General features: G+C 45.9%; 1 protein-coding gene across 1 annotated transcript in view; it reads right to left on the reverse strand.

Moving 5' to 3' along the window:
- Positions 1 to 13,606, reverse strand: part of LOC134456443 (GRIP1-associated protein 1-like) — a 24,291-nt gene extending 10,685 nt beyond the window's left edge. The window contains exons 1-4 of the mRNA XM_063207806.1: positions 13,492 to 13,606; positions 9,592 to 9,669; positions 5,106 to 5,240; positions 1,480 to 1,575 (exon numbers count right to left, since the gene is read on the reverse strand). Coding sequence (XP_063063876.1) covers positions 1,480 to 1,575; positions 5,106 to 5,240; positions 9,592 to 9,669; positions 13,492 to 13,542 — 360 coding nt within the window. The 5' untranslated portion in view covers positions 13,543 to 13,606. The remainder of the gene's footprint in view (positions 1 to 1,479; positions 1,576 to 5,105; positions 5,241 to 9,591; positions 9,670 to 13,491) is intronic.
- Positions 13,607 to 14,047: the final 441 nt, after the last annotated feature.

Here is a 14,047-nt window from a genome sequence, read left to right on the forward strand (position 1 = left end):
ACCAACCATTGGTTGCACAGCTTTGCCAATGATGCTAGCCCACACTGTACATTTCATGTTATAGTCTGGCTAACCAGGTTGATGAATGATGAGACATGGGGTATTGGAAAGTATTGCCTTTTTAAACACCTAAAAAAAACAGCTGAAAGTAGACAATCTGCCTTCCTCTCGCATCCTCGCTCTCCCTTCGTCTCTCCAGAGCCTGATTCTCCAACCATAGGCTTCATCTGCATTTAAATGATATATTCATTAGAGTGCATGTGTTTAGCTGGAGTGATTTGGGTCTGATTTGAGTGGAAATGAGCTGGCAGGGTGGGTGAGTAAGTGAGTGGGTTGATTGGTGTGTGTGCGCGCGCGAGGCATGCTGCGGGTGGTGTGAGGCTGTGTGTTTGTGCGTGTGCGTGCGTGCGTGCGTGTGTAGACATGCCATGGGTGATGTGGGGCTGTGAGATTGTGGCTTAATCCAGTGGCAAGGTGCCTCATTTTGAGTGAATTCCAGGCGGACCAGGAGAGCTGGTGGAAAGGTAATTAGAGTCAAGAGTTCATCTAATCCATTGGCCACATCCGCTGATAGCTCATCACCAGCCGCCAGCTGTGCAGCTCAACAGGAGCATGTGTGCATGTGCAGTGTGGCCATGTGTTTAACGGACTAAAGCTTTATGTAAAATGAGGCTCTAGGGTACAAACTGAGGAATTGTGTGGGCGTGGACGTGTGTGTCTATGTCTGTCTGCGTGTGTGTCTGCGCGTGTGTCCACGTGTGTGTGTCTGCGCGTGTGTGGCATACGTGTGGCATGTCAGTTATGCTTCTGTTTGTTGCCGCATATAAAAAGGAACTGACGGGAAGCTCAAATGTAGACATAGACATGTGAGAGAGTTCAAAGGGGTGCAAAGACCCTTACTATACCTGTATGCATTCACACGGCGAAAAGGAAGCCAAAAAGACACCCAAAATAAACCAACCGATCGTTTATTTTTAATCATAAGTCTAGTACTGTACCAACTCCTCCGCCTGTTGGATGCTCATGTGGGCATGAGTGTGACCACAAGCCATACTATTCAACTGTAGCACCAAGTCACATACTTCAACTGGCGTATCAAGTCACATAATTTAACTGCGGTGTGTGTGTGTGTGTGTGTGTGTATCTCTGCTTTTCCTCCTAGCTGTGTGTGTGTGTGTGTGTGTGTGTGTGTGTGTGTGAGTGTGTGTGTGTGTGTGTGTGTGTGTGTGTGTGTGTGTGTGTGTGTGTGTGTGTGTGTGTGTGTGTGTGTGTGGCATGTGTTCCTTCTTGTCGTACTTGTCGAGAGAGAAAGAGAGAGACAGTGCGTGTGTGTGTGTGTGTGTGTGTGTGTGTGTGTGTGTGTGTGTGTGTGTGTGTGTGTGTGTGTGTGTGTGTGTGTGTGTATGTGTATGTGTGTGTGTGTGTGTGTGTGTGTGTGTGTGTGTGTGTGTGTGTGTGTGTGTGTGTGTGTGCTCTTACCTTCTTGGCCTCCTCCAGGTCCTGCTGTAGCCTCTCCTTCTCCTGCCCCAGCTCATTCAGCTGCTCCAGGAGTCTAGCGTTGGCACGATTCGCCTCCTAAACACACAACGCAGAGAACAGCAACAGGCAGGATTACTGAGCAAGTAAGAAGGGAAACTTCCATCAACATTGGCTGACTTAAGAAAATGCAATCAATTCTGCCTCCTAAACCACAATGCAGCAGTGGACAGCATCAAGGATTACCGAGCGAGACGGAAAGGAAATTTGCAATGCTCGCTAAAAAAAAGTAATCAATTCAGTGCCCAAAAAATTGTTTCATTTTTCCACCCAATTTAAACCGTAATAAGAAGAGATTATGTGTGGTAGCAGTGCCAGATAATTAAATTCAGGCCATTTATCTGGAAAAGAAGGACTAACAGTGTGTACTTTAAAAAAGAAAGAAATCAGCTTTTGTGTCTGAAGTGGATAACTCAATTCCCTTCACACATTTGCGTGAGTCTAAATACATTTTCGGGAGTAAAAAGGAGTCAGTGAGGACTTTGTCTGCCACATGTGCTGGGATATCGCCGTTTTCCAACAAGCACATGTTCTAGAATGCCCTGGAACCTTTCATACAATATTCATAATTTGTAAGCGGCGTTGAGCAGTGACAACAGCTGGTTGTACTGTATCCCGGCCCCCTCTATGTGCTGTGGTTGTTAGCACTAGCCTGCCCCAACAGCAGACCAGCTGCAAAGGCAAGCTGTCAGACAGCACCACCTATTAAACTATCCCAGGAAGAGCGTTCCAGCAAAAAAAGACCCAGAGAGCGAGCGAACGAGAGAGAGAGAGAGAGAGAGAGAGAGAGAGAGAGAGAGAGAGAGAGAGAGAGAGAGAGAGAGAGAGAGAGAGAGAGAGAGAGAGAGAAAGAGAAAGAGAGAGAGAGAAATATTGCATTTCCTAAATAAAATAACAAAATGAAATGGAACCCTATTTATATAATAATAATACATAACCATCTGTTTTGCCTTTGCCTTTGTTTTCCCTCCTCCTTTTTTCCCAGATCATTTCACAATTGCTTCATCTAACACGAATGACAAACAACCTTTTGTGTAAACATTATTACGGCAAACATAAACACATCTTTGGTCATCACGCCAAATTGGGAATAAATGATTTCTGTGAAACATGTACAGGTCTCTCCTACTGTAAACCCTGGCAAGAGAGGAGGAAAGCTGCAACTGGCCAGATAGATCAATCACTGCAGCAGTAGCTCTAGACCTGTTCTCTCTTCTCAGCTCCAGCGAACCACCTGCTGTGTAGACCCCCAGCAAATTAATGATCCAGGTCCAAGTAGAACTTAATGTATCTAAAGTGTGCACTTTTTTAAGGAAAGGGTGGGGGGTTCTGGAAGTTAAAATTTGGCTCCTGCCAAGTATTTCCAACATGGACCAGGGGGGTGCACTCGGGAAACACCTTCACACGTGAAAACACACACACATAGTGAACATTTAATCAGTGTAAGGAATTAATTAGGTTCATTTGTCTGTGTCTACAGGCTATAATAATATCTACTACAAAGTCTCAGGAAATACTTAATTCAGTAGTAGGTTTCATTAGTGAAATCTTGGTCGCTGTTTGTCATTGCTTTCGTCTGGTAATTGGAAGGCGGCTCTATGCATTGAAGTGCTCAATTCAACCTCTTCTCTGGAAAGTAGTTAGCTGCCGGGACTTTTTCTGTATTTAAACTTTCAGCTGTGCACATACAGTATTTACCGCACATTGAATGAGCACCCCATCACACCAGCATCTCCACACTGGTGAATCACTGACCACAACACTGGTCAGCAGACAGCCCGACATAAACTTGGATGGATGTCTCTTCCACTACTGTCACTCTCTCAAAGACCCATCAATAAGGACATAAACACCCCCCCCCCCAAAAAAAAAATATATAAAAAAAAACACTTCATTAACTCGATGCTACAAGGTTGACCACTGAGACCACTGTTATGAAAGATGCTGTTCTGAAAGATGATCTTCTGCAAGTGCTGAGCCAACAGCAGAGGGATACTATTCAGACCTGCGGCTATGCAGACCAAGCACTGCTGTTTCCCGTCAGTCCCTCTCATTGTCCCATCAATAAAGGCATCAAAACCCCAAAAATATCTTTCAAAATAATGTAATAAACTCTTGATGCTGGAGTTTGACCACTGGGACTGCTGTTCTGAAAGATTATGATCTGAGAGGTGTTCTGCAAATGCTGAGCCAACAGCGCGAGGTCCATTCGGACCTGAGGCTATGCAGACCAAGCACTGCTAGCAACCCAAATCCTTGTTGCATCAGCATTCGCTTGTAACAGTGCTTAAGGCTTATTATAACTGCTGTGTATATATATATATATATATATACATATATATATATATATATATATATATATACACACAAAAAAATCAGCTGTTCTGGACGGTCTCAAGGGGGTTGCAACTTTGCCTTGCATAAACGATCAATCAAAGGCATGAGAGATTTACTACGACGAGGCTAACAGATGTTAAAAAGACGTATTTTACGGAAATTAGGTAATGGTGGTGCTAGTCTTCTTGGAACTTTTTAAGCCTAGATAAGAGATTGTATCAGAGACTTTAAGCTGTGGACGAGGTGCTGAGTAGTGTCTTTTTAATGCAGCACAGGCGGAATACAAATAAAGACGAGCAGTGTGTGTGTGCGTGTGCGTGTGTGTTGATTGAACAAGTCAGGCATGATGTAGTGTAAGTGCAAAAAAGCTACACAAAAACCAAAGCAAGCCAGTGCTTCAAAGGACATTCCACATGTAATGGAAAACTTTAAGCAAAGTTGCGATAGACTCTATTCGTCAGCCTAATGGCTGTTTAAAAGTCTTTTGGCTTCGTTAGTAAGTGTTGTTCATTTACACATATTTCACAGACGGACGTAAGAATGCAGCCGGCCATCAACACTCACAACATTTGTTCCCCTTAGGCTGCATTTGCGGCTTTCATCAGACGTTCAATTTTAGGTTAAGACACCAACATGCATGAGTGGGTGATGAAGGGTGACCAATCTGGGGCTGAACTCCTAAACTAGCAACCCTAACAACAGATTGATGGTTGTCCAACATTGCTGAATGCCCCTGCACATGGCAAAGAGTGAATAGACTAGCCAGGGCCAGCCGTGGTGAAATGGTTACGGAGTTGGACTTTAGATCAGAGGGCTGCAGGTTCAATCCCCACCCTTCCCAATTCCCTTACCAGTGCCCTTGAGCAAGGCAGCTAACCCCACATTCCTCCAGGGACTGTAAACATCCATAAGTCACTTTGGATAAAAACGTCAGCTAAGTAATGTAATATAATGTAAGAGGGGGGAGGGTAGACCTGTAGCTGGGAGTTCTTCACATCAGACAGTTTTCTTTGCCATACGGTCATGCACTCGTTTAGTGGTAATATGCAGGTTTTTTTTAAGGTAGTGGGTGGGTGGTGGGCTTTGTAGTATGTGGATGTGGGCATATGTGAGGGAGGTGGGGCGAAGGGTGGGTGCCTACTGTACTCAGCTGTGTTTATACTAATGCTTCACAGCGGTTGTTGTAAGGACCATGTAACACTGAAATAAACATCTGATCATTTAAAACAGACCTGTAGCTGTGAGTTGAGGTCGTCCTTCTGGGCCATGAAGCTCTCCTGGTCAGTCCTCCTCTGCTGCAGCTCCGCACTCAGGGCCATGTTCTGATCCCGCAGCAGATTCATCTCCTGAGTCTTCACTGTTTGGATCTACACACACACACACACACACACACACACACAGACACACAGACACACAGACACACAGACACACAGACACACAGACACACACACACACACACACACACACACACACACACACACACACACACACACACACACACACACACGGTGGACGCAAACACGCAGACAGACACAGACTCACACACACAGTGGACATAGACACGCATATGCAGACATGCAGAGACAGACAGACATAGAGACAAAGACACAAACACAGACAGACGCGCGCACAGACGCGTGCAGACACGCACGCACGCAGGCACGCACGCATGCACATAGACGCACACACAGATGCACAGAAAGACAACACACAGAAACACGGATGAACAAAAAGACAACACACACAGAAGCACAAATCAGACCCAACAAGTTACACATCAGATTAAGTCAAAAGGGGTCTGGACAGACTCAGCATCAGAGGTGGAAAATCCATATCTTGACAGCAAAATGTCTCTTGTGCTCTTGTGCTGCAGGCTAACTGGAATTCAGTGATCAGGGGGAGGATGAAACTGTCCAGGAGAAATCTACAGAACGAAGCAGACTCCTGTCAGGTTGAGGCAAACTGACCAGCTGGATTACAAAGACATTTTCCACCTCTGACGGACACAAGGCACTGATGTCTGTGATGACTCATGCAAGTCTGAGTGAGAATTAGAGGTGAGCGCAGGTGAACGTTACTTATGAAATGCCCCCTAGGCATTGCAAAGAACTGATCTGACAACTTCATCCCATGCAGTCCTGTGACATCAAGCTACTACAAAGTTAAAATAGAAACTTAAAGGAAGCAGAATTTATGATGAGATGAAGGAACAAGGCGGTGAGGTAAAACAAGCAGTGTTCAGTGAGAGGTGAAAACAACTTTAGGGAACGAGTATTCTACAACTTACTGTTAACAACTGGTGAAGAAGTGAGCATACAAAAGTGAACTATGAGCTATTATGGGGGGGTGGGTGCACAAACAGACAGCGATGACAGCAAACAAACAGCTATGCTACTGGGTGATACTACCAACATACACCTGGCATAGGTTGACAAACCCCAATAAGAAAGTAAAAGTCCTCTTATTATATGCCTTCGTTGCACGTATACTCTCAATACGAGTGGTTTTAATTACCTTACGTACAATAAGCTGAAGGAAATATCTGGCAGGACTTTTACTTTGTGAACTTTGTGACGTTTGCCTCCAACACCAGGTAACCGGGGCTTGGCACGGAGGGCGCCCGCCCGGCCCAACTAAGGTGACCAGAGAGAGGAGGGGAGGCGATGGGGGTGATGGTGATGGTGGCGGAGGAGGACTGACTGGCCTGGCCAGGTGGACACCATAGGTATGTTGCTGTACCTGTTCTAGGGCGGCTAGGTTAGTCCTGAGGGCATCATTCTCGCTCAGCATGCCCTCCACCTGCTCCTGACTCACCGCACTCTGACACGCTACCTGCAGCCACCGCGGCGGCCAAGCAGCGGGCAGGAAAGAAGGCAGGCAGGGAGGCAGGGAGGCAGGCAGGCAGGAAGGCCAACGCAGCGGACCATTGAAGAAAGGGCCAAGGAGAGAGAGAGAGAGATGACGAGAGAAAGAGGGGGAGAGGGAGGAAAGCGATAAGGGGGAAGAGAAGGGTAAAGAGCAAGAGAAACACACAACGTAGGTAAGAGACCCAGTATTCAAGATGGAGTGATGGACAATATCAGCATTGAAGACGAAGGGATGGAGAATGGAGAGCACGTGTGCGGATGGAGAAATATTTAACGTGGAGATGATGGGGAACGGAAGAGAGACAACGGAAGATGGGGAAATCAAGACGGATGAAGAGAAAATGGGTAGAAGAAATAGTAGAAGATTAATAGAACAAGATGAAAAAAGAATTGTATAGAAAAAACTGCATAATGGAGAGAACAAGCGTCAAGAATGGCAGAGGGCAGGAGAACAGAACAGAAAAGAAGGAAAAGTAAAAAAGTCGGGTGGTGTGTGGAGGAGAGACGTTTGGGTTCACAGCGGACAAGACGTGACCATGATGCATGATGGGTAGCCCATAAGATAGAGGAAGGAAGAGGAAAAACAAAAACATTTAGAAGAAGAGAACAGAGGAGGCTTGAGATAAGTAGTACAACAAAATTAGTTGGAGCCAGGAAGTGGTGGCCAGAGCACTTGCAAAGCACATCCTTAAGCCTTCCAGTAATACATCAGTGCACTTCCATTTACGGAGGAAGGCAGAGAAATGCAAACACACTCCCACACTCACGAACGCATGCACACACATAGAACACGCACACATAAACACACACCTACACCTAACTTTTCTTTTTTATCATTCTGCTTAGTCAATCCCATGCTTAATTAATGTCAGTGACTCTTGTGAGAAAGAGTGACATATGGGTGGTGAGGTTGGGTGGGTACAATTGCCCCTCCGTCAGGCCCTCTCCCTAAAGAGCTGCTCTACACACCAGCCCTCTCTCTCAAAAAAAGCATGCGCACGCACACGCACACGCACACGCACACGCACACACACACGCACACACCTACAGTACACAGACAGACACGCACGCACACACAAAGCTGCCTGTTCTCTTCAAGCTAATCCTTAATTATTTAGCCGATCTCTCACTAGCGCTTTTCATTAACGGTCAATTAACTAGCGCGAGGCCTCCAAAGTAATTTAAGAGTTCCTGAACTGAACTCCAGTTTTGGTGTAGCGAGAGAGAGAGAGAGAGAGAGAGAGAGAGAGAGAGAGAGAGAGAGAGATAGAGAGAGAGAGCAAGCGAGCCAGAGAGAGAGCGAGAGCGAGAGGGGGGCCACTTTGGTGCAGGGCTCCAGAGACAAAAGGGGAAAGAACAGAACATTTGGCCACAGGAAGAGATGTCTTAAAATGTTGTGGACAGTTCACTCAAGCGCAAAAAGTGCCGTGCTCGGGGTTTTGGGGTTTTTGCTTGCTTGCCTTGCGCCGCTGCATTTTATTCTCTCCCCCTCCCTCCCCATTAAAAGAGCAAAAACTAGCCAGAAACTTTTGCACTGTTGCAGAGAATTTTAGTCAACCTCCTAATATCATGAAAACATTAAATCATTTAATTTAAATAAATTTAACGGTTTTAAAAAGTGTCACACAAATGAAAACAAGACAAGTTCAAGACACACCACTGTGCCACTTTGCTGTAAGGAAGCATTGTGTGTTAGTCTGATTTCAATACATAAGAGTACATTATATAGTACATTGGACTCTGCATCAGAGTATGGCTATGTTCGAAACGTCGCTACTAGCTAGATTTATTTATAGCCTTTTTGTACAATAATGTCGTCTGCTGGTTACACACGCTGGTTACACTCTTCAACTGGCCAACGTAAGCTAAGCGCTAACATGAAGAACGTAAATCCAACCATAGAATCGGCGTAACATCAAATATGTACCGACATTGCAGGGTTGCACTCTGGTTAGTGCCGTTCAAAACTACCGCCTTAGCAGATACCTTCACAACGGAAGTCGTATCTGATCAGACAACTGTTAATGTAGGGAGGGAGTCATCGAGCCGCTGTCTTTTATTTTGGACCGGGGCCTACAGTATGCCGCTCCAGACACAATGAAAGATTAGCATTGCTCTCTAATTGAGTATGATAATGAACACCTGTTTTATAGCAGTGTGTGCTTACATTCAGTACACTTGCTGCTATCTCTGGCCACTGTGTGCGTGTGGTGCATAACTTTGGAACAACTAGAAGAGGTGGTAATGATTCCATTTGAGAAAGGCATTTAGGAAAGACCCTAAAGTCTGTGCTTAAATAGTGTTCTCATAATGAGAGATGGTGAACGGAATGGAGAGAGATCCAGGGAGACAGGAAGGCAGGGAAGAGGAAAAGAGAAAGGGGGAGAAGCAGAGAACCAAGGGAAAGAGAGAAAGGGAAAAAAGAGAGGGTGGAAGAAAAAAGGCTAAGGGAAGAAACAGAGACAGCAAGGGAAAAAGGAAGGTAAAAAGTTTAAAAAAAGAAAAAGATACAGGAAGAGGGAGAAACGAGAGAGGAAGAGACAGATAAAGAGAGGGGGAGAGAGGGCCTAGAGGCAGCTGATGGCAAAAGTGTGTGAGTGAGGAGGTGAGGGGATGATGTGAAGGGTGTGAGTGAGTGAGGTGGTGAAGTTTGGTGTGTGTGAGTGTTTGAGTGGGGAGGTGAGGACTGGTTTGTGTGTGTGTGTGAGTGTGTGTGTGTGTGTGTGTGTGTGTGTGTGTGTGTGTGTGTGTGTGTGTGTGGTGTGTGTGTGTGTGTGTGTGTGTGTGTGTGTGTGTGTGTGTGTGTGTGTGTGTGTGTGTGTGTGTGTGTGTGTGTGGCCAACATATTTACCTGATCCTTGAGTGAGTGCAGAGCTGCCTCATGCTCCTTCTCTTTACTCTGGAGCTGCTCCTTCAGCTCAGATATACTCTGAAAAACACACATGCACACATACAATTACATACAATACATACCATTACATATCCTCCCAATGCATGCACGCACGCATTAAAGGTCTTATCACCCACACATCCTACATCCAATCCAATTGAAATATGTAGATATGTTTCCTTCTACATACAGACAATCGGGAAAGTATTCACAGCGCTTCACTTTTTTCACATTTTATTATCTTACAGCCTTATTCCAAATGCTACAAATGAATCTCTGTTGTCCTACACAAATTATTCCATTATGACCATGTGAAAAACAAGTTGTCTTGACAGTTGTGAAAATTTATAAAAATAAAAAACAAAGAAATCATATTTACAAAAGTATTCACAGCCTTTGCTTAATACTTTGTAGAACCACCTTTGGCAGCAACAACATTCCTTTTTTCATTTCGAAATGAAAAGGGATTAAAAGGGAGGTCATCGGTGTGTGTTTCAACCTTTCAGTACATTGAAATTGTACATTTTGAGTCTGCACCTGGCCAAAATAGATGGGTGTGAGTTTTGAATGAAATCCTATAGAGAGTATCATGATCTGCTTCTGTAGTCACAGTGCATGTTGAAATGCATGCTTCTTTAGGTGTAATTCAGATTTCCAATGTTGATGGCATCCATACATCGCCAAACCATGTCAGTCCCACAACCATGCTTGACTAGCCAGATGATGCACTTCTTGTGTAAAACCAGGGGGTGTTCACTCACGGAACTAGCTACTAGCCACAACTGGCTAACCCTAACCACGGGCCAGTGCAAAATGAATGGGTGTCAATGGAGTTTTCTACCATTATAATTTTTGTGATTTTTTTTATAATTTTTTGTCCTGAAATATTAATATTAAGTTCGAAGCTAGAAATAATAAGACCCCATTTGAGTAGCGTTTCGATTATTTTGCGCCACTAGATTATTATATACTGGGTCACAAAGCTCAATTTTTATGGGGCCAAACCCATAAACATTAGCGCGATGCTAGCGAGTACAGGTTGAAATCTTCTAACCTGCTGTAAAACTACACACCTGAACGATTTGTCAATACAGCCTATTGTTAAACAACAGTCATAGTGCTTACCAGGAATGTTTTGTTGATAATATTTGTGACTGGAAATCGCAGTAGCAATGTATTTAGCATATGGGTTCGCCTTAGGGCTGCACAATTAATCGAAAAATAATCAAAATCGTGATAAAATAGTGAAATCGAACTCATGATTTTAATCGTGATTTAATCGTGGCAATAGTGACCTACTTTTGAGAGCGTCCTTGAAGCCAGAACATACTGACAGGCTGGTGTTTCTGTCCAGAAATCTGTCCAAAAAAGTTTCATGCTATTGCCTTTACATAATTATTACAATTCATTTTATTTTGCTCATCCCGTATATAGTTCATTCTGTAATTTTCAAAAAAATCTGCAAAAAATCAATAATCGTGATTAATAATCGTGATTATGATTTTGACCAAAATAATCGTGATTATGATTTTTTCCATAATCGTGCAGCCCTAGTTCCCCTTTCCATTCCATACATTTTCCCACATGAAGGACTGAACTACGCTTGCCAACTAGTGGACACTCCATAGTTACTGCAGTATGCATGCAAAGCTAACTGGCTACAATGGGAACCAATGAGACTGAACCTTCTCCCTGTTAGAAATTCTCTGGTAAAACTCACTTGTTTACCACCACACATGCTTGACGCCATCTTAAGCAAATTTGTTTATCTTGGTCTCAAGAGAGATGAACAGACCAAGGATATGGATCACTGGAACCATGTCAAGTGGTCTGATGAGACAGCTTGTTTTTCACATGGTCATAATGGAATAACTTGTGTAGGATTTTGACTACAGATATTCATTTTTAGCATTTGGAATAAGGCTGTAAGATAATAAAATATGAAAGCATTGCCTGCAGCCCCCTCTAATCTCCACCATCCACTACACAACTTCTCCTGCAGGCCATGGTTTGACAACCCCACCCCAACACCCCATGCCCCCTTCCAGCCAGGCACTCCACACCCTCCACCCTCTCCTGCAGCCCGAAAAATGACAAACCCTCCCACCTTGACCATGCAGGAGCATGGATGGGGATGCAGCCAGCAGGCAATCCTCCACCCTCCACCACCCACCCTCTCCTGCAGCCCTTGGTAGGACAACAGTCTCCCCATCCTCCCATGCCCCCATGCAGCCAGCAAGCATTGCCTGCAGCCACCTCTACCCTCCACCGCCCACTACATATATCCTCTTCTGCAGCCCTTGGTATGACAACCTCTCCACACTTCTTCGCTATCCAGCTAGCCAACATTGCCCACAGAACCCTCCACTATCCACCCTCCAGCCCCCTCCAGCCTCTCCTTCAACCCCTGGTATGACAACCCCTCCCCTGCACCATCCACCCTCCAACCTCTCCTGCAACCCCTGGTATGACAACCCCTCCCCTGCACCATCCACTAGCCACCCTCCAGCCTCCCCTGCAACCCCTGGTATGACAACCGCTCCCCTGCAGAATCCACTATGCACTCTCCAGTCTCTCCTGCAGCCCCTGGCTGTGTGACAGTGACTGATGCGGCGCTGGGCAGCCCCCCATAAATCATAGGGAAATAGTGGCTCTGAGGAGGAGCACAAATTGAAAGCCTGACTGCAGTCTTTACCGTCTCTCCCTCTCTTGCTCTTTCTCTCTCTCTCTCTCTCTCTCTCTCTCTCTCTCTCTCTCTCGAAGGAAGAGCTGTGGCCTGTCTGGGTCCTACCATTATTATTATTACGATACGCTCACTGGCTTGCGCTCACCTGCTATTGACTACACACAGCAGCAGATATCTACATTGTGAGGCTGGGTCTGTGCATGTGTGGGTGGAGAGGTGAGGTAGGTTGCATGGGGCGCGTGGATGAGTTTGTGGTGGTGTTGGTGGTGGTGGAGAGTGTTGTGTCGATTTTGCTTCCTAATGTTGATGAATCTGAGAGCGTGTGCAAGTGTTTCTGTCTATGGGTGGGTGTGAGCGTGCGTGAGTGAGTGAGAGGGAGAAACGGGGAGAAATGCTCACACACAGAGACAGATTGTTGGGTCAATGTTGTGTTGATTGTTCTACATGCCTGTAGATTAATGGGAAAGTCGAGAGAGTGCGTGAGAGTGAGCGAGCGAGCGAGCGAGCGAGAGAGAGAGAGAGAGAGAGAGAATCAGGGTGAGGGAGTGAGTGAGTGAGTGCGAGAGAGAGTGCGAAAGAGCGAGCGAGAGAGAGAGAGAGAGAGAGAGAGAGAGAGAGAGAGAGAGAAAGAAAAAAAGAGAAAGAAAAAGAGAGGGAGACGGGAGTTACAGAAAGACATGTGCGTGCAAAGACAGGTGCGTGGGTCTGTCATGTCGATTTTCCTACACAGCAGATGAATGTTAGGGTGCGTGTCTACAATAAAATACAGTGCGAGACACAGAAAGAGGTGGGTGGGATCTCTCCACACGAGAGATGGAGACAGATGAACAAGGATAATTTATGTATGTGCATTGATGTGAGCACGTGCGAGGGAGAGCGAGGGAGAGAGAGACGGAGGGAGGTAGAGACAGACTCAAGAGTAGGAGGAGTGTATTTGTGTGTGTACTATGTGCATGTGCGTGTGTGCGTGAGCGTGTGCGTGTGTGCGTGCGTGCGTGCGTGCGTGCGTGCGAGCAAGCGAGCGAGTGAGTGAGTGAGTGTCTGAGTGTGTGTGTGTCTGAGTGTGTGTGTGTGTGTGTGCGTGTGTGCGTGCGTGTGCGTGTGCGAGAGTGTTTGTGTTTATGTGCGTGTGTGTGTGCGTGTACATGTGCGAGTGTGTGTGCGTTACCTCTCACCTGACTGGCTGAGGCGAGGTCAGCCTGTAGTTTCTGGATGCGGATGTGCATGGACTTGAGCTCCTCCTCTTTCCTCTGCTGGATCTCATCGATCTTCGTCCTGGACAAACACAAATATGCCACCGCTTACTAGCGCCCACCACTGACAGCACTGCATCGACCCGGCCTCTCTAAAGACCACATATTAAACACACTCATCCCCCCCCCCCCCCCTCCCCCCATCTACGTACTGTACCGTCCCCTCTACACCACCCGGTAGGCCCTCTCTGTCTGATGGAGAGCAGAGCACTGCCAGGGCTATCACAACATTAGGGAAAGGGAAAACTAATGTACACAGTTGCCATGTTTTTTTGGCGCTTTGCCAGATATAAAACATACTCCTCATCCCATCCCCGCTACTCGTTAGGGTTTCTGTAATGGAGTGCAGGAGGAGGATCTTTCCCAGGGCTAGCATCACAATATTAAGAAGAGGGAGAAACTACGTCCACAGAGTAGCCATGTTGGGCCAAGGATCTGCTTGCTGTGGGATACGTGTGCGCTGGCACTTTTCATGCAT

This window comes from Engraulis encrasicolus, chromosome 10 (assembly GCF_034702125.1).
Source record: "Engraulis encrasicolus isolate BLACKSEA-1 chromosome 10, IST_EnEncr_1.0, whole genome shotgun sequence".
NCBI lineage: Eukaryota > Metazoa > Chordata > Actinopteri > Clupeiformes > Engraulidae > Engraulis > Engraulis encrasicolus.